This window comes from Myotis yumanensis, unplaced genomic scaffold, assembly GCF_028538775.1.
Source record: "Myotis yumanensis isolate MYYU_CA2020_CCGP unplaced genomic scaffold, mMyoYum1.0.hap1 SCAF_3, whole genome shotgun sequence".
Taxonomy (NCBI): Eukaryota; Metazoa; Chordata; class Mammalia; order Chiroptera; family Vespertilionidae; genus Myotis; species Myotis yumanensis.
In genome coordinates this window covers 145,841,646-145,863,116 of record NW_027223754.1, presented here as the reverse complement: position 1 = coordinate 145,863,116, position 21,471 = coordinate 145,841,646, and the positions used below count along the sequence as shown (strand labels likewise).

General features: G+C 38.7%; 1 protein-coding gene across 2 annotated transcripts in view; it reads right to left on the bottom strand.

The window, feature by feature from the left end:
• Positions 1-3,622: 3,622 nt before the first annotated feature.
• Positions 3,623-21,471, bottom strand: part of TSPAN8 (tetraspanin 8) — a 28,459-nt gene continuing 10,610 nt past the window's right edge. For both annotated transcript variants that reach the window (XM_070409726.1, XM_070409725.1), the window contains 7 exons: positions 18,969-19,031; positions 14,913-15,047; positions 13,441-13,515; positions 13,233-13,340; positions 8,575-8,709; positions 5,718-5,801; positions 3,623-3,912 (listed from right to left, as the gene is read on the bottom strand). In XM_070409726.1, coding sequence (XP_070265827.1) covers positions 3,859-3,912; positions 5,718-5,801; positions 8,575-8,709; positions 13,233-13,340; positions 13,441-13,515; positions 14,913-15,047; positions 18,969-19,031 — 654 coding nt within the window. In that variant the 3' untranslated portion in view covers positions 3,623-3,858. The remainder of the gene's footprint in view (positions 3,913-5,717; positions 5,802-8,574; positions 8,710-13,232; positions 13,341-13,440; positions 13,516-14,912; positions 15,048-18,968; positions 19,032-21,471) is intronic.

The following is a 21,471-nucleotide window of genomic DNA, read 5'->3' as shown; positions in this document are numbered from 1 at the left end:
GGCATCAGGAAGTAATTAAGGTTAAATGATATCTTAAAGATGAAACCCTGATCCAATGGGATCAGTGTTTTTTATAAGACACCAGAGAGCTCATTTTTTCTCTCTCTGCCATGTGAGAACCATCAACGATTCTCTATCATCACTGATGTTTCTATCTCTCTCCCCCTTCCTCTCTGAAATCAATAAAAATATATATACTTAAAAAATAGTACTAACCTAAGAGTGTCACTACGGATTAAATGAGTGACCCCCATGCAAAGTACAAGAAGGTGTTTCATCCATAGGCTAGGAAGAGGGCTCTCAGCAAGCACGGGTCTGCGGCACGCTGACGGACTTCCGGCCTCCAGAATGGTGAGGAAATCAGTGTCTGCTGCTTAAGCCCACTAGTAGTGGTCGGCAAACTCATTAGTCAACAGAGCCAAATATCAACAGTACAACGATTGAAATTTCTTTTGAGAGCCACATTTTTTAAACTTAAACTATATAGGTAGATACATTGTTATTAACTTAATTAGGGTACTCCTAAGGCTTAGGAAGAGCCACACTCAAAGGGACAAAGAGCCGCATGTGGCTCTAGAACCGCAGTTTGCCGATTAGACTATTATAGTGTTTTGTCATCGCAGCCCAAGCTGACTAATATAGCAATTCCCTCTACTATATTTCCATTATTTAAATAGCTAGAGATTTTGTTTTTCTGTCTTAGTTCTTTATGCCATTGATACCATAACATGTCCTAATATGTGCCCGACACTATGCAGAGGCACTTCCATATTCACTTCCTCACCCACTTCTCTCAATATCACTGTAAGGTAGGGCAAAATGGTATGATGTAAGGAGCACAGGTTTTGAGTTACTTAGACTGAATCACAAGTCTTCCACTGAACTAGCTGCATAACCTAAGGAAAATTAGTTAACCTCACTGAGCCCTGGTTTCCTCGTCTGTAAATTGGATCTAGTAATAGTACTAACCTGCCCTAGCCGGTTTGGCTCAGTGGATAGAGCGTCAGCCTTCGGACTAAATGGTCCCAGGTTTGATTCTGGCCAAGGGCACATGCCCAAGTTGTGGGTTCAATCCCCCCCGAGTAGAGGATGTGCAGGAGGCAGCCAATAAATGATTCTTTCTCATCATTGATGTTTCTATATATCTCACTGTCTTCCTCTCTGAAATCAATAAAAAATATATACTAAAAAAATAGTACTAACATAAGAGTGTCATTCTGGATTAAATCAGTGACCCCCATGCAAAGTACTTAGAATAGTTTAGGCATATAATAAGCTCTCAATAATATAGCTAAAGTATTATTTTTTAGCTACAGTTTATTGAGTACCCTTTATGTGCCAAGCCCTCCAATAGGTACTGGGAACATAATGGCAAATAAGAAATAACTAATGCCTTTAAGGACTTGCAGTTTACTAACAGAGGCAAACCATGAACAGGTAATTATAATACAACTAGAGGCCTGTTGCACAAAGATTTGTACAATAGGCCTTCTTTCCCCTGGCTGCCAGCACCAGTTTTCCTCTGGCACCCGGGACCCAGACCTGCACTCCGGCCACTGCCTTCCATCTTAGCTCTGGACACAGTCTTTGCTGCAGCTGGAGCCTTCAGTCTTTGCTCCTTGCTCTGGCAGGAGTCTTCAGTCTCTGGCCAGAGCTGCTCCTGTAGCTCCTTCCGAGCCCCCACCCTCTCCCTCATAGCTTGATCGCTGCTTCACCTGCAGACCTCGCCGACAGGCTCCTGGGTTCCAGGTTGCTGCCTTGCCTGCGGCCCGGATTCCCGATCAAGATCATGATCACAGGCCTCAGGCAGGGCGGCTCCTGGCTCCCGGGGTGCTGCCTTGCCTGTGGCCCGGCTTTTCAATCATGATCATGATCACGGACGCAGGGTCCCGCCGCCCAGGGCTGCACATGGGGGTCCTGGCTTGGGGCAGGGCTTAGGCAGCGCGTTTGCACTGACAAGCCCCGCCACCCAGGGCCACACACGGGGGTCCCAGCTGGTGGCGGGGCTTAGGCGACACATGGGGGCCCGGATGGCGGCTGGCGCTGGCCCGCCCTGCCTGCAGTATGCAAATTAGCAGCCATCTTTGTTGGTGGTTAATTTGCATATCACACTGATTAGCCAATGGGAGGTGTAGCGAAGGTACAATTACCATGTTTGTCTATTATTAGATAAGATATGGAAAATTTATTAATAGACATGTCATGGGAAAGCCAAATAATGATTCTCAGCCAAGGCTTGGGAGACAAGAGTCAAGGTTTGTGTTCCAGTTTTGCCAGTTACTAATGGTTTGGCTCTGGGCTGAGAGCTCTAATTCTCTATTTTCTCACCAGCAAAATGAGGATAATAATAGATAGTATTTGCCTCATAAGAATGTGGTGAGAAGAAATGAGGTAATAAAAGTAAAGTTTCTGGGACATGGCCTGTGCTCAGAGGACAGTTACCTTCACCATCAATAGGGGAGCACAGAATCAGGCTGTGTAACCCAGCCAGTACTCCCTCAAGTTTTCCACTCCTTGCTGGTCACTCTCATCTACTTGACAACGACTGCCTTTCTCCCTCTTTCTCCTGCTCAGAAGAGGAGTGCAGATACAGACGTAAAAATGTACAAGAATGTTTATAGCAGCTTTATTCACAATAATGCCAAATTGGAAGCATATCCAACAATGCCTGTCAACAGGAGGATGGATAAATACATTGTGATATATAGTCCTCTACAATGAAATACTACGTAACAATGAAAATTAACTACAGTTGCATGCAACAATATAGATGAACCTCACAAACAGAATGTTGAAGAGAAAGAAGCCAGAGTGCAAATTTGACTATTCCATTTATAGAATGTTCAAGAATAGGCAAAGTGAATCTGTGGCCATAGAATAAATTCAGAAGAGTGGTTATCTTTGGGGAGGTATTAGCTGAGAAGGGCGGTGACATACTAGTAACTGTTTAACAACCAGCTCTTGGGAAAAAATCCCCAATTGTATGCCATTTGCCAGTTTCCATCGTGTAAATACTCCCACCACCATGGATTTAAAGCACTGTGTGATGCCTCTGAGCACAGAGTGGGGAAGAGACCCTTACGGATGGTCTGCTCTGTCATAGCACTGGCAGGTGGCATGCAGGGGCACTCTGGTGTGCTGGAAGTGTCCTGTATCCTGATCTCATCATGCTTACACAGGTGCATACTTAAGATTGTTCACCTTATTGTGTGTCTCTTATACCTCAAGAAAAGGTAGAATGTAAAAATGTAAAAAAGGTAGAAAGATAGAAGCCGTTGTAACTATGTTCCAGAGAACGTCCAGAGAGGAATCAGAGTCAGTGGCTGGAAAGATGGCACTCACATCTTCTTGTCCCCTAAATAGAGAGAAAAGAGAGACGCCATCCGTAGACATTGGCATAAATAGCAAAGAGCCAGCCCACTCTCTCAGTCTTTCAAATTGTGACTTGATCTTATCACTAATGGCTGAGACACCACACAAAACAGTGTTGCTTCTGAAGAGCCTAGATGCACTGCCTTGACTACCTGTCACTCAGAGATGGCTATTCCCCTGGCTGGCTCCAGATGAATGTTTTAAGCACAGTACCATCTGAACACAATGATCAGACACAAAAAAGCACCAATGTAAAGAATGTCACTTTTATTTTGAGTAAAAATGCACATTTATATTACTTTTCTAGCATCACTAAAATCCTAAGTATATTCAATATGTCTGGAAGATAACTAAAGTCTAGCTAAATAAGAAATTTTAATAAGACAGCTGCTCCTAACATAGACAGCACTCATATATTTAAAGTTACAAAGGCAAAGCAACCATTTTAAGGAGCTTGACTGATGATAGCTCGACATATCCACAGATTCACTTGTTCCCAATCTGGCAGAACAGGACCATAGAAAATACCAGACCAAGTATCTAGAAAACAAAACAATAGAGTTAACATGGAATTCAAGGGAAAATGCATTATAAATAGACAGAAAGAACATTATATAGGAAAAGATTCTGGCTATGGACAGTTTTAATCTTTTTAACCTACGTCATCTCTCTTCCTGGGAAATTAGAGACTCCCATGGGACAAGAGAGCATTGAGAAAGTTCTCTGAGTGAACTGTTTTAATCAGGGTTTTCTGCTGCCAGTCCACCTCTAATTTGCCCAGTCTGGTTGTTCAGTAGCTGCTGCCCCCAGAGCACTCCAACTTTGGGGGACACACACCCTTCTGTGGGGCATCTGCCCCAGAGCTCAGGGGAACTCGGGCCTCTGGACGCTCAATATACCTATTGCTTCCATGAAACAGCTATGATCTCTGGGTTAGATCATCTGCATACAAATCAAGGAGTCTAGAATTTCTCTTGCCATAGTGAGGGCATCGCCAAAAGGAGTGAAAAAAAAAGTAACATTTAAAACACAACAACAAACTTCTAAATCTATGGAGAATAGCTTAATTTAGAAATTTCCTCTGAAGTGAACAAACACAGCTGAAAATCTGGGGCATAGTTTCCCATTTATTAAGTGGCTCTTCCAAGAATGAGGCATCTCAAAACTTGCCCTAAGTGTCTTTGCAGTTGGTGACTCGCATGTGGTGGCTTTGATGTAGAAATGACAGAAGGACCTGTGTGTTTTACCAATCAAAAGTTTTCCTCCCCACCAGCCTGCTTTGAGGGGAGGCAGGAGGAGGGTGAGCTGCTACTTATGCTGAGTCATCACAAGTGCTCCTACTATATTGAGAATATTAAGAATTTGTTCCTGAAAATGCATTTCAGATGAGAACTACTGCCCAATATTTGTCGCCTTAAAAAAAGAAAAAAGAAAAAAAGCAGACACCAGCTCTCTGAAAAAAAATAATGATTTTCATTCAGAGCTTTCTCAAAGTCATTCTTTTAGAATGACTTCAAAAAGCCTTGAAATTTAGTCTTTTTGCCTTGATCCCAAGCCTCAAATCTGGGAGACAGGTATCAGGAAAGAATAAAGAACATGGGCAAAATACTGAGATAAGGCAACTATCATCTTTCATCGTCACATCCTTGAAATAGAAGCCTGATATTTATCAGCTGACCAGACAGTTAATATCCCACTTTCTTGCACTTCGCTGCCTCTGAAAAAATTTTTTTTATCATTGTTCATAAAAATAGCAGGTGATTAAAACAAGATCCATCATATGGTAATGTATGCGAAGACTCAGGATAAAATTGCTATACATAATGTGCATGAGTTCCCCTATTCTGGAAAAGTCTAAAAAAATGTAAAGTTATCATTTTTCTCTCTCTTAACTATGCTATTTTTGGGACCTTCTGTCAGGATAATGTTTATCCTACAAAGTGATGACTACCAGTGTCGGTGCCCTTTTTTCTTAGTTGAAATGAGAAGAGAAAGTGCTGATCATTTTTGTGCTTGTAAGGTCTATAGTCAAATATGGAGAGGTTTGTTATGATGGTCTGATTATTTAACTTGGAATAATGAAAATTCCAAGAATGTCTATAGCATTTTCTTGCAAAATAAAGCATTTTGCATAGATTCATAGCATCCTCTCTAAGAAGAATTGCCCAGGTATGTGGTCTTACTTAGAGTCTTGAAAATGACTATTGGCCCACTCCATCAGAGCTTATGCATAAACAGACTAATGCCAACAGTCTAAATGTCCAAGGCTCACCATAAATGTGCTAGCAGGATTGATGGACAAGCAAGGGAATAAATAGAGTAATTAATGAAAGGTTATACTGTACCTCAATAAATGCTATTCCAAATGCTAATCCAATAATTACGAGGAGATTTTTTTTAAGTAAGTCTTTTATACGAGTAATGCATGCCTGTTAAAAAATATATACATAAAGTTAACTTTAATCACATTTTGATGACCTTATCAGAATTAAGATTTTTTTTTCCCAGTGGGTTAAATTTTTGCACTGTTACCAAGAAACATATTCAACAAAAAGGAATTGGATTATCTCCTCTGCTTCAAACTCCTCCCCCCATCTGAAAGGTTATAGCAAGCACTCGAGGAGCAAAATTTTGCTTCAGCTTCATCATTGCTGAATCTAGGGATCTCTAGTTATAAATAATAATTAATAATTTTATCTTAACTGGCAACTTAGAGTTATGACATTGGCTATGTATATTTTTAGGTTTGTAATCTGCAGATTACAACCAGAGTTCTCTGGTTGGGGTTTCAGTTAATTATAGTGAAATGTTTCACTTTTAAAAGGAGGTTTATAAAAATTCCCTTTCTAATACTTATCAGTAATTTTTAGCTTAAAAATCATATGTCCACTATTATGCCCTTAATTGAGATAAAAAAAAAAAAGGAGACTTTTGGAAGTTATCTCTCTACCACATTTTTTTTAATTTATTCAAACCAGTATGCAATTCCAACCTTAAAAAATTTCAGACCAACCTAAAAATTCCAAAAATTGTAAATTACATGAATAATTTTAAAAATGAAAAATACTGCACAATATAATAGTCCTATTATCTGTATTGACAGAAAACATTTCATTTCCATAATAGTCTTATATGTTCAATGGGCTAGCAAAATATTGTTATTTGTTAAATAAAATATAAGTTTTCCATAAGGGTTTTTTCCCCCTTTGTTCCTGCCTGGGTTTCTCCATTCTCATCTGATCCAAAGTGGTCAACATTAGAAGAAGTGATTACATTATTTAGGGTTAACTATGCGATTAATGATCTATGGAGTCATATTTGTTACCCTTGAGGAGTTTTCTTCCCCATCCCCTTTAGATAACCAGGTTATCTTGGCAAAAAAGAAGGCGGGTGGGGGTTGGGGGAAGAAACAAATTATAGCCATTCAGATTTCTTATTTTTCCAGACTTCTTGCAAATGACACAAGGCAGATGGAAGTATTTTGTGAATTTATGACCATCCTGTTGGGAAACTTGGTGAAGCTATCACCCTGTATTCAGCTGAATTATGTGTGAATTTGGAGGGAATGTCTATTATTTTTTAGGACAATGCTAGGACTTTTCAAAATGTATCCTAAGGAAAAACATCTTTGCATTGAATCTTCACCAGAACACAATAATCTGCAATCAACTATTGAATTTACCATTTTCATCATCCCAAGCAGAAACTACATTTGCTTATACCATATTTATTTCTCTCTTCCTCATACATACCATGTCACTAACATTAGGTAGAGGAAGGGAGCAGGGAGAAATATAAAAAGTAAGAATAAAATATTTTTACTGGTATTACTTGGACAATGAAAGACAGGGTAGCTGTGTAGTCGGATAGATAACTTCTTCCCCACCTGTTACTTTAAACACCAGTAACTGAAATTCCCTTTCAGAACACAGTCTCCTTCATTGTGCTAAGATTAGTAAAAGGGATGTGCTAGTCAGCAGGAGAGACGTTTCTCCTGAGACACTTCCTAAGTCCGGAAATGTGATTCATCTCAGTAGCCATTACTAAGCCAATACTAAATTGAAAATAATCTTAAGGCATTACAGAAATTAATTTATTGAATCACATAGCTGTTACAGATCTCGCTTCCATCTAACTATAATCTCCTTGAGGAGCCAGAAGTCTATCTGATTCTAACAAGGGTCTGTCTGACACATAGTAGGCACCCAAGTATAATAGCAAATAAAGGAAACATTAATATCATTCATATCAATTGTCATTTCTGTACACAATCCTTTCAGGCGTAAGGAAAAAATTATATAAAACCCTGTGGCAACAAGCAGATATCATGTCCTCTAGGAAGCCATAGCTTGTACCTCCAACCCTGAACTAGATGGTGTCCCGTAACACTTATGCTTGCCCCTATCCAAGAAATACCAATAGTTCATTAAATGGAAGTTGCCGAGTTATCTTTCTCTCCTCCCTATTTGGGCTGACCCTGTGCCCTGCACAGAAATTGGTCTCCAATGGATGATAGGAGGTAGTCAAGAAATATGGGATGAATTAAGCAGTAAGAAATATGACATGCATATATTGACATCCATAAGTGACATAGTTAAATAGGACATCTACAACACATAAAAAATAAACCCAGCTTTTTCAATTGACTTTAAATATCTGAGGCAACTTTTAATTGGAGCACTAATGAGACAAAGCAGTAAATAAACATAAATCCAGAGCTGAAACCACTAAAGGCCAAGTCCTTTCTTTAGGCTGATACAGTTACTTGAGAAAAGGAATCTTTGATTAGAAAACAGAAGCTTCACTTTTAAAATTAAAGTGAAAATATAGATTTCTAGAATTTCTGTTAAAATAGAAAAAAAATGGAGGAGAATAATAATTAAAGTCACCAAAAAAGAGGACAACATAAACATATATCTGTTAATTTGGACGTTGCTTCCCCTTGCAAGCAGAATGTTGCTTTGATCTATTAGAGTTGAGTTTAAATAATTGCCAGGCTCATAGAAGAAATGAAATACTTTCATCTTTTATATTGGCTTTTATCTTTAAATAAGGATTTCTTTTTTATTTGGGAAATTCCTGGGACATTTATGTCATGATTCCCATTATAATTGCTGCAATTTAAATTTTTGTGAAGTCTTTCATTTTGAAAAAAAAAAATGAACAGAACCACTTACTGTGACAAGTTTGATTTGTTCTTACCTCTTGGTAAACAGATTTTCCTTCATATTGTGTACATTGGGAATCTGATGAAGCTGTACATTCACATGACTCAGAATTGGGTTGAAAATTTTGTCCCCAGTCAGAAGCTCCATCGACCAAACCACAACATTTGAACTGTTTGATGAAAAAATAGATATAAAAAGCAGGCACTAAAGAAGATAAAAACATTGTCAATACACTGAATCACATTCTCCTGAAACCATTAAGATGTTTCTTATAAAAAAAATCATATATTTTCACCCACCTCTCTGACTATAAAAGCAAAAATAAAGGACTATTCCTTTTGGTCTTAATATTAGAAAAGGAAAAATAGGTTGCAGGAGCAAAAGTCTGAGGAACTTGGAGATGAAAAACTTACCTTCTAGATTTTAATGATGAAAGAGGAGCAGAATCAGTTCTACTTGGCCTAGATTTTAGGAAAGAAGCTTCCAAAGAGTTCATGAGAGAGTCAAGATCTCTTTAAAGAACTTTTGCTCAAAAGAGATGAGAGGTTTTAAAAATGAAATTTCCATCTCATGATCTTTGATCACTTACAAAGGCTAGGAAGAAAAGAGCGAGAGGCCTCTCAAAAGCCAAAGATGCTCCGTGGGCCTCCCGTGGGATGGAATGTTACATGGACATCTGCACAAGAGGGAAAGGGGTGCCAATGAGAGATGAAACTCTTAGAACAATGTCAGAAAGACGGAGGCCCAGAACAAACCGAAACACGGAGAAACACTAGCGGCACTTGTGGCCGTGCTTGGGGAAGAAAAACAAGGAAGTGATAAGCCCATTAGCACAGAGTATAGGGCGCAGATTATTAGATGAGAGAGAGAAGTAATTATCCCTCATCTTGTCCTACTTGCTCTAGTAGAACGAGAGAAAATGCTTCATGCAGAAAGGCAGATGAAAATGGAGCCAATCCTGGATGGTTTTCCAGGTCCAGAAGCATCGCCATGCCAGGAAACTGAAAGAACATTCACGTACTGACTGGGTGACCACATTACCCACGTTACTCAAACCTCTCTGTGCCCGTTTCTTCATTTGTAAAATACAGATAATAATAGGATCAATTTGTAGATTTGTTGTAAAGATAAAAATAAGAAAAACAATGTGAAGATATGAAATGCTTTACCCAGTGACTGACTTATAGAAAGCACTCACTGTGTGTCAGCTGTTATTGTTGTTTTTGTTTTGCAGTTGCTGTTATTTCCGTTATGCTTACACCGCACATGATCTACTCAACATTGATATCAATGATTTAGAGAAAGATATAGAAAGTATCTTTTCAACTCTGTAGCTGATCTAGAAGCTGGGAGTGATGATCAATATATTGGAGAGAAGCAAAGATAGTTCAAACAATGGACTCAAAGTAGCAAGTTTAACTGGGGGGGATTAAAAAATCTGCACTTTGGCCCTGACTGGTTTGGCTCAGTGGATAGAGCATCGGCCTGCGGACTGAAGGGTCCCAGGTTCGATTCTGATCAAGGGCATGTACCTTGGTTGCAGGCACATCCCCAGTAGGGTTGTGCAAGAGGCAGCTGATCGATGTATGTTTCTAACTATCCCTCTCTGTAAAAAAAATCAATAAAATATATTTAAAATTTAAAAAGTCTGCACTTTGGCTCAAAGACTCATTTGCACAAATACAGCGGGGGGCAAAAGTATGTTTACAGTTGTGAGTATGCAAAATGCAGATTTTATTCTTGTATTATTATTCTTGTATTATTTTCCATATGAACAACTGTAAACCTAGTTTTGCCCCTCCCTGTATATGACTTAACAGGCATTTATATGAGAGAGCTTAAGATTTCTGGTGATTCAAAGGCCAATCAATATTAGCAAAGAGGGCAGTTTTGAAATAACCTCCTTTCCTGTTCCCACGGTAGACATCATTAATTGCTCACTCTTTCTGATTAAATAATCTTGAATAGTGTTAATTGATAGAGATACTTCAGACCGAAATGAATAAAAGCCCTACTCTATGCACTCACAGATCAGTCCATATTAGGAACACAGTGTACCTCAGGAATCCTCAGGGAGGTACAGAAGACAGGGTAGAAAGGCTAAACTTGTCATGATATCTAGTCCCAGATCGGATGTGGGAGAAGTTGGGAAGAACTTGGTCAGAATGTGTTGAAAGAGTTATAACTGCCACATGAACAAAGCACTGTGCAGGGAATGAGACACAACAACCTCTAGACTAACAGTCATCACAAGAACCCAGAAGGCACATTCCATTAGCATGTTAGCAGGTAATGTGTGTGGGAATTCCCTGAAATCCAAAGAGAAAGCCATTTGTTATCTAGAACTTCTGTCCATTTGTGCATTTGTGGTGGAGTGCAGGTCACCCAGCCAGAGTTTGAAGTAGGATTTTTTGTTCCCAAAGAAGCATTAGAAAGAAAGAAAGAAAGAAAGAAAGAAAGAAAGAAAGAAAGAAAGAAAGAAAGAAAGAAAGGAAGGAAGAAAGGAAGGAAGAAAGAAAGAAAAGGGAGGGAGGGAGGGAGGGAGGGAGGGAGGGAGGGAGGGAGGAAGGAAGGAAGGAAGGAAGGAAGGAAGGAAGGAAGGAAGGAAGTCCTAGTGGATAACAGAAAGTAAAGAGAAAAAAACTCAGAATGAATAATAAACAGGAACTATTGTCCTATGACAGTGATGGCGAACCTTTTGAGCTCGGCGTGTCAGCATTTTTAAAAACCCTAACTTAACTCTGGTGCCGTGTCACATATAGAATTTTTTTGATATTTGAAACCATAGTAAACCAAAGACTTATATTTTTTATATTTATTTTATATATTTAAATGCCATTTAACAAAGAAAAACCAACCAACAAAATGAGTTCGCGTGTCATTTCTTTGTTAAATGTGTCATAGGTTCGCCATCACTGTCCTATGACATAAGGACCTTCAGATATAGGATTAATGTATAAGAATGAAAACAACAAAGAGAACATTTACAACCCCACTGTTGGCACTGAGACCTTGGATAACAGAGAGAGTGTGTAATAAGTCTGACTCAGGACCTAACCCAGAGACCCAGTGGTTAACTGCAGTACATTTGATTCCAGGTCAGCTACCAGGGAGAGTCAAGGATGCTCAATCCCACTCAGTGGAGGAATTGAATTGCCTAAATTCTTTCTTGACTAATCTGGGGGTCAGGGTGGGAATGATCCAGAGAGGAGTGGACCAAGGGATGCAGCTATGGGGAAGCTAAGAAAGCACAACACAGAGAAAGTTACACAGGGACGGACTCATATCAGGTTTTGGCTCTTGAAAATGATTCTTCAGGCAGAATTTTTACAAGCTGGAGTCTATCCAAATGGGGACTGAGTAATGCTCTGGAAAAAAAAGTCATCTGATAAATAGCTCAAGAAAGGATGTTTGAACTTGAAAGGCAGAGCTTTTAGAAGTCACATGATAGCCATTTTCAAAGAAAAAGTTGCAGCATATAGGCCCATCCGTAGATTTTCTTTTTCCTCTGAAACTCCAGAAGAAAGAATGGGACTGAATGATGCAAATCCTAGGGAGGCAGATGTTGTGTCCAATTAAGAAAGAGCACACTAACGATCAGACGTGGCTATAAGTGGGATGGGCAAAAACTGGTGAACTTTCAGCTCTTCCATATTTAATTAGCGGGTGTGTGAACATAGATATAAAACACTTCCGTCAATGAGAAGTCAGGTTAAATGTTCTATCAAATCCAGCTCTCCTCTAAGATTCTCAGTTTCCACGACATACATGAAATGCTACATGTAGTTAAGATGATGGGGATTATGAATAAAGAGAGTGTGGTTGGAAGGAGTTTCACAGAGTAAGTAATATTTCAGTCAAGCCTTAAAGCACATGTATATTTGGAAAGCAAGAGAAAAGCAGTGAGTGCGTTCCAAAAGTGGGGAACCATGCAAAGGAAGAGAAGCAGAACCGCTTCACGCATCCTGCGCATAGACCTGGCTGGACTAGAGTGTTTCTGTTACGAAGCTGTGTTTCAGAAAGTTAAACTATTAGGCAGGAGCCCGATAGGAGAATACCTTCAAAGCAGCCTAAATAAATAAACTAACTAACAAAAGGGGTGTTAATGTGCTGGTTCAAAAGAATAAACTAGTCAGATCTGAGTTCAGATTCCAACCCTATCACTTGTTAGCTGTCAGACCTCTCAAAGCCCTAATCCCTTCATCTGTCAAATAGGGACGATGAAGATAATTATATTATCTGCCTCATAGAGTTGTGAGGATTCAATGAGCTACTAAATGTAAAGCCTGGTACCTAGTATGTAATAAGTGATCATTATAATTATTTTTATGAGAGAGGGAGCGGTCATGAAGAAAGGGAGAGAGAGAGACAGACAGAGAGAGAGAGACAGAGAGAGAGAGAGAGAGAGAGAGAGACTCTCCAAATGCCCAAGCACAATATAAATATTAAAACAATGATTGATTTGGCCCTGAAACTTAATCTATCATGAACATATCTTCTTAATCTCTGTCCTTGTGAACTGCTTTAGAACTTTGTAAGATGCTGGAAAAAAATAGAAATGTTCTCGGATTTTTTTTTTTATTGAATGGTGACAGAAAATCTGCAAAATGGATTTTTCAACCTTTAAGGAACCCACCTGTTGAAAATTAAGTAAGCACAGAAGAACTAAGTCTAACTCCCCAAATGACCTACCTCTTTCTGAAAATCAATCAGGGCTTTCTGGAATGACTTTGCTTTTTCATCTGTTCCCCTCAAAAGCTCTACGTTTTTATGGAGAGTCTCATTCACCACTTGTTCATACTGAAAATTGAAGAATATTGTTAAAATTGTTCATGCCAGAAGGTAGTATTTTTATTTTTCAGAATTTTCCAAAATTATCAAGTATCATATGTGCACATACCTCAGATCTGTAGGTAACTCCTAAGATACCTGCCGCTACCTGCAGGAGCAGGATCAAAAGCAAGCATATGAAAAACTGAAAAAGAGAAAAAGGAACATACATTATCCCCCAGTGCATTCGGTAACATCTTGGGCATGTCAGCATGGTGCTTCATTCTACAGTCTGGGTCATGTTACAATTTGAAGTAGTAACCATGTCCTTTATTGAGTCTAACCTTTGCCTCAAGAAGCAATTCTTGGGACCATTACTACTCAGAAATATTTGTACCAAAGGCTGACTATAGAAAGCAGTTAAAAAGAAAAATTATTCATAGAATTGCAGGCATCAGTATGCTGTTGAATGGGGAAAAGTTTCAAAACTCAGATTAAATTATTTGAATACTATCTTTCTCCTCTTTCTTCCTCATACACAAACTTCAGAACTGACTACAAAACAACATTTCTACCGCTATCAGAATCACCCGGTCTTGTTATAAATGCAGATTCCCAAACCAGCCTCAGATCTATTAAATCATAATTTTGGAGAATATATCCCAGAAGTTGATTTTTAAAGCAAGCTCTTCAAGTAATTGAATCCCCAATTGCAAATGAGGCCTTATTAATCTAAAGGCAACCACTATGGATGCTAATAAAGTTCTGTTAAAACGCTGTCCTTACCTTCCCTCATAATAAACAGTTAAAAAATATTTTTTAGGGACTGACACAATATTTACTTTATGGGAGAAGCAAGTTGAGGTGAATTCCCATAAACACTTATGTCAGATTTATACCTAATAAATATGTGATGGTTTTTCTAATGTGTTTTTTATAACATTTATTATTTTCTACTCTTTATTTTAAAAGTGGAGTCTGTGGGTTAGCCCAACTGAAGCCATCCTCTTCAAAGCTTTCTAAGTGACAGATTGGATTACCTAACTCTCTTAACATGAAATGTGATTTTGCTACAGTCCATACTCAGACCCATCTCTTATTGTTTACCAAAAGAGCCTCTGCCACTCTAGCCAGACCCAAGGCCCACCAGTTCCCCAAACAGGCCAGCCATGCCCAAAGCCTTATAGTTCCTCCAAAAATCCAGGGTGTTTTTTCTTGGAAAGCACATCACAACCACATCCATACAAATACCTTATTTACTTCTGCTTCTGGCTTGAAGTTCCCTTCTATATCCTTGCCCTTTTCTTCTTGGGCCACTCCCACAGTAGCTAATTATTTATTTGTCTGTCTTCTTTAATGGGTTCTAATTGTCTTAATGCTTCTGCATCATTTAACACACTATCTGGCATGTAGCAAGTACTCAGCAATAATGAATAAGTGAATGCTGAAATTTGTCTTCTCTCAGGGTACCCTCTAATCTAAGCTAAACATATTAGCTTCCAGAATCAAACCTGCTAAACAGAAGTCAAGAAGTTCATCAGTCTTGCCAAGTCCTTTTGGCAGGCAATGGGAGTGGGTGTTGGGATTGGCTTGAGAACTCACCGTCAGAAGCATGCAGCGACTCTCTTTCATGGCACCACAGCATCCCAGGAAACCCAGAATCATGATGATAGAACCCACAGCAATCAAGATATTTACAGCAACATAAGGATGCATGCCACTGTCATCACTGAAAAGCTGAAAATAAAAAAAAGAAATCAGAAAATCCCTTTCCTTGATGTGTTTTAATCAACAAAAATCCATTGGATGCCTACTGTGCCTTAGGACCTTAAGATACTTCAATGATTGCCCCTAACCGGTTTGGCTCAGTGGATAGAGCGTTGGCCTGCAGACTGAAGGGTCCCAGGTTCAATTCATATATATATATATGATACTTTAATTATCTACACCAGCAAAAGTATCTGCCCTCAAGGAGCTTACATTCTATTAAGGTTTTACTTGTCTGGATAATGTTTCCAACATTATACTTTTCTAAGAGGAACTGGATATTGGAAGGAGGCAATGTAAAAGGCTTTGAAATACCAATTATTTTAAATTTAGAAGGACATGTACTTTCACCTATCATGTGCTCTTTGGTTTGCATATTTTGTGTTTTATACATAAAAGTAGCATTGCAAAGTATGTGTTTCTATGGCAATTAAATGAATTATAAAGCCCAAGTTTCTCAAACTACTGAGAGTTTCAAGAATATGAATGATCTCAAAAATGAATTAATCTCTTAGTGAGCTAAATAAACCACATTCAAAAGAGTGATTATTGTATGATTCCATTTATATGACGATCAAGAATGGGTAACTAAACTATGATGATAGAAATCAGAGCAGGGGATGACTGTTAGCTGTGTAGGAGAGAAAGGAGGAGCTGACTGCAAAGGGATGAGGGAGCTTTTAGGGGTTAATAAAATGTTTTATTATTGATTATAATAGTAATTTCACAGGTCTATACATTTGCCAAAACAAACAAAAAATTTAAACTAAGAAAAAAAAATCTAGTACCTGATATTTCATATCAATTCTATCTCCTTGTTCCCAGAAGATATATAGTCCACAGAGTCTTCCAGAAAACTCTTCAATTTGCCTGACTGTTAAGTAACAGAATGTTAAGGGAAAAAATCTTAGGTCCCTATGTGGGGGCTTAGGTTATACAACCTGCATAATTTGATTCCTCTTCCCCACACATACTCTTCTTCATCACCTTCCTAACACCTAGCCTCAATCTACCACTTGCTAGGTGTACTGGTTAATAATGCAGATTTTTCAATAGATGGAGTTACTCATATGTTGATATATATGCGATTTGATATGTATGCTATTTTGTTGTATTGACAACAAGCTTCAAAACTTCATATGCCAAATTTTCTGAAGGTGTTAACATCATGGATATTATTACACTTAAAAATGTCAAATTTCGTGCCCCCAAAAAAGAGCACTTTAGTACAAAGAGGTACCCTAAAAGATGTTCACCTAACCCTCTCTGACATCCTTCTTTTCTGTGTTTATGCTCAGGTTTCTCCTTCTAAAATTGCAACCACTGCTTTCCACTAGTAAAATCAGCTCTTTGCACAATCTGGATTCTTTGTCACTGACTTTGAATAAATGTAAATCAAGCCAATTTAACATAAGTCCAGTTAGGTAATGTTGTCCTGAAAGATAATGACTTTTGTTCAGGGTTAGAACCTGGCAGAGGACAAGAAGCAAAATGTGACTAAAGATGCTGTCTAGCTCTATTAATTTATTCTTATCCTCAGGGACACTTCTTTAATACATTCAATCTGGGTAATTTCTTAATAGACTAAACACCAAATTTGTTTACCAGAAGCACTGGGGGGAAAGAAAATGTTCCCATATCAACCAGGACTCTTACCTAATAATAGACAAACATGTAAATTGACCGTCCCCCACTATGCTCACCAGCCAATCAGGAGAGTATGCAAATTAACCCAACAAAGATGGTGGTTAATTTGCATACCTATGCGCGAAGCGGCGGAGCAAAGACTGAAGGCTCCGGCCAGAGCAGCGAAGACTGAAGGCTCCGGCCGGAGCGAAGGCCTGGGTCCTGGGTGCCGGAGGAAAACCAGTGCTGGCAGCCAGGGGAAGGGAAGGCCTATTGCACAAATCTCTTCATGCAACGGGCCTCTAGTAGTAAAATAAAATAAAATACAGGCTGTACACACATCTTAAAGGCAAAGCACCCTCTAAATAGCTGGCTGTTATGAGTAATCTCTGTGCTTTAATTTGAGACTCAAAGTCAGACATCAGTTTCTAGAAAACAGAGAGTCTGTATATCTTCAAATACCATCAACAGGCTCAAAGTTCAAAGCCCAAGCCATTAGGAAGTTACAGTTACATTTATCAGCATAAAACAACACATGAAATCCTGATGGACTAGAATGTTATCAACTAGTTGCCACACCTGTCCCTCATCCAATTCACCCAATTTCTTCAACAGGGTAAGACACAGAATGAGGAAGCAGCTAATTCCCACTGTGATTCTCTGGTTTCTCTAATGGCAGAAATCATACTTTTAAATGAAAATAAATAAAAGAGAGAGAGGGAGGGAGGGAAGGACAGAAGGAAGGAAGGGAAGGAGGAAGGAGGAAGGAAGGAAGGAAGGAAGGAAGGAAGGAAGGAAGGAAGGAAGGAAGGAAAGAAGGATAGAAGGGGGAAGCCACCCATTTAGAACAAGTGTTAATTTTCTTGTAATCTTTCTTTCAACTATGCTATATCCAAGGCATTTAGCTGCACCACAGTATAATAAGAATTCGTGGAAAATGCTTTACCTGTACAGTACAGGGAGTATAGTCAATAGAATTGTAATAACTATGTATGGTGTCAAGGGATACTAGACTTATTGGGGGATCACTTCATAAGTTATATAAATGTCTACCCACTATGATATACACCTAAAATTAATATAATATTGAATGTAAACTTCAATTAAAAATTAAACAAAAAATTAATTAATTAAAAATTCATTACCTTAATTGATAGCTTAGTAATAACTTAATAATCATCAAATAAGAGTCAGCATTTCTCTTAGCAGAAACTTTTTGGTAAAGTTCCTTGGAAAGGCCCTAGCAGTAGAAAATGTGATCCTGAGTAGTAGCAGAAGCCCAGACAACAAAGAACAAGAAAACTATCCCGAGGGCAGTAAGGATATTACTTTGAAGGGTGGAATGACTCTGAGAAGATAGGAGAGAAAAATGAAGCAGGGAAGCAGGAAATAGTGCCAGGCATGATGTTGGGTTAAATTAATAGAACCCTCCCCTCACCTCCACACACAAATCCTCACCCTTTTCCCCAAACACACATTCTTTCCACATTTGTGACACGATGGTGTGGAACAGAAACAGTGCATGTGGATCCAAAAATTGGACACAGAGCTAAATATATGAACTAAACTTCCTCTAGACCTATGGAAATCTGGGTAAGACCTTTGCCACAGGACAATGCACAGTGTGTGTTGAGGGGGAAGGGGCATGCTAATCCTATCTAGATAGCAAGGAGCTGGAAATCCCCAGCCCACTGCTGAGTTACACCAGTGTGACCAACCTCCTGCTGTTACCAGCAGTGGCCACAGGTAACTACCAACCATCTTTGTACACTGCTGCCTGTAAAACACAGATTCAAAGTCTCCAAGAGGACTTCTTACCCTCTTTCCTTTGGACCACCACCCCACCTTGGCATCAGCCAAATGATTGCCAATACCTTATACTACAAAAACCGTTCCTGGTGGGGAGGAAAGGTGATCATTACCGTCCAGCTACACTTCAGGCTGGCCTTAAGCACATGAAGGAAAAGGCTAACTTCCACTCAGGCCCCTTCCCACCTCCACTTTCTTTGCGATCTTCCTATATTTGTAATAAATAACACCTCCATTCTCCAGAAGAACTGATCCATGCCCAACATTGTCAGGCACATAGTGAGTACTTTTGATTAATTAAATTTAAGTATATTAAAAAATCACTTACCAATGTAAATAATTGTATGAGTCAGTTAAGGAAAATGCTATAGAAACATTTATTATAGTCGTTACTCTCATCATTATAGGAAAAATGATCTACTCAGGGATAGGAGAGGTTTGTATTTATTTATTTACCTCTTGCTCAGATTTGCTTACTCGTAGCCATATTGCCAGTGCCAGGATCAAGACACCACATAGCTGCAGGAAAAGAAAAAAACATATATTAGAGTACAACTAAGATAAACTGCAACTCTTATCCCATATACCCCCAGGCATCTGGTTACGATGGTCTGTCTGTTAATTATACCTTTAAACCCTAAAAGATATAAATAGGGCATATTCCCATGCAGATAACTGCTAAAATGGTCCACCATAATTGGTAAGTTTGATAAGAATAATGTTTCCCATCTACAGTCCAGTCACAGGTCTAGGACAAAAAATCATCTCCAATATGGGGCAGGGGAAAAGATGATTTTCCATTTTTCAATCCTAACTCGGTGGTTTTGCTAGATTTTAACCTACAAAAGATAAATCACAACAGTTTAAAGACAAAATATCCTTATTAGGCCCTAGATTGTCTCTGAGAAGCTATCTTAGACCAAAAAAAGGAGAATAACTGACTAATTACCAAACATTAGTCAAGATCCAAAAAACAAGAAGTTGGATAGACAAAGAAAAGTAGAACATTTGACAAAATTTGCAGTTAAGCAACAAGCATTCAAAGCACTTTCTGTACCCAAATAAACTCTTTTAAAATAAGCTTTTAGGTAGTAAAGATTACTCGGAGAAGAGCTACAATGAGGAACAGTACTTAAAGTCTTAAATTCCATAAATGACTTTACCAGATTATTTAATGTGGACCAAGGCCAACACATAAAATGTGAAACACATTTTACTTTCATGTCAGGAAAACTCCTGTCTTTTAGGGTCTTTTTTTTCCCTTTTTTAAAGATATATATGTTGTGGTCTCAAAAAAAAAAAATCAAAGGTCTATTATTAGATAGAGATGTTGAGAACAAACTAGGTAACATACCAAATACAGCAGGCCTTGGAGGACTTTCTAGACTATTCTGACCTTATGGTGCTCTGACACAGACCTGGCTGAGTCCCCCCAACGCCCAGGGACCCTGCAGTATCATGGCTTTCATGCACAGTTGGACCACATGTCTGGAATCCCAAAGCAACAGTTTCATTTCCAATGGATTTTCATTAAGTATGCTATGGAAGTAGAGTCAAGGGCTTTGATGAGGAATAGTGAGTGCCATGAGTAGCTGAATAACCCGAGAATCTGTGTTCCCTAAAAGAACTCAAAAATTATCTAGGTTCAAACCCTTCTTTTCAGGTACAGAAACTAGAACCCTTAGCAGATCACAGTCATATCGTGAAAATCCAGCACTGCTGCTGATCCAATCCTGCCTCTACTGCATGCTTCTACTCCTACAGAATAAGGAATGCAATGGAAAACCAATGCTCTTTATCCAATCACCAAGTCAGCTGTACAATTTAATTATCTCATAGGCACACACTGTAAAATACAAACCATTCTTTGGAGCCTGAGAACCCTCCTTTTTTCTTCTCCCTGTTTCACGTAGTTCTAATTTCATTTGCAGATGAAGATAAAATACTCGTGTTAGCAGATCTTTGTTTATAAGTAAGTCTGTAAGAATTTATGTCAAATGATAATGAGACTCTTTGGGATTATCTGTAATTTTATAGCAGTTGGATTTTTGTTATTTTCTTTGTTCACTGATATTTTCTTTCTTTTTCTTCTTTTGTAGGAAGGCTTACATTGATTATCTTAATAGTTGCTCTGGCTTTTAGATTTCATTGAAAACAGTATTAATTATCTAAATAGATATGATTATCATCCTTATCTGATATTTATTGATGTTACTATTAAGAAAACTTGAAGAATTCTAAGAGACTAAGAGTATAAGATTGCTTAAACCCTTACTTTTTTTTGGTTTCCATGTGACCTGTAAGTTCACGTTTTCAATGTATTTAGACATCAAATTATTCCAAAATCTTTTGAAATCAATCATATTTTCCACTCAAATGATAACTTTTAGTCTTCTCAACCACTGGCAATTACCTGTTACATTAACATTTAAAGGAAGGATATGAAAACAATGAGATGTCACTACACACCTATTAGAATGGCCAGAATTAGAACACTGACCACCCCAAAAGCTGATAAGGATGCAGAGCGACAGAATTTCTCATTCATTGCTGATGGGAAGCAAAATGGTACAGCTATCTTGGAAGACAATCTGGCAGTTTCTCACAAACTACATATACTCTTACCATGTGATCCAACAATAATGGTCTTTGGTATTTACCCAAAGGAGTTGAAAAACCTGCTCAAAGATATTTATAGTAGCTTTATTCATAATTGCTAAACCTTGAAAGCCACCAAGATGTTCTTCTTTATGTACATCCAGGCAATAAAATATTACTCAGGGCTAAAAAGAAATGAGCACCCTAGCTGGTTTTGCTCAGTGGATAGAGCGCCAGCCTGCGGACTGAAGGGTCCCGGGTTCAATTCCAGTCAAGGGCACATGCCTGAGTTCCTGGCTCTATCCCCAGTAGGGGGCGTGCAGGAGGCAGCTGATCAATGATTCTCCCTCCCCTTCCTCTC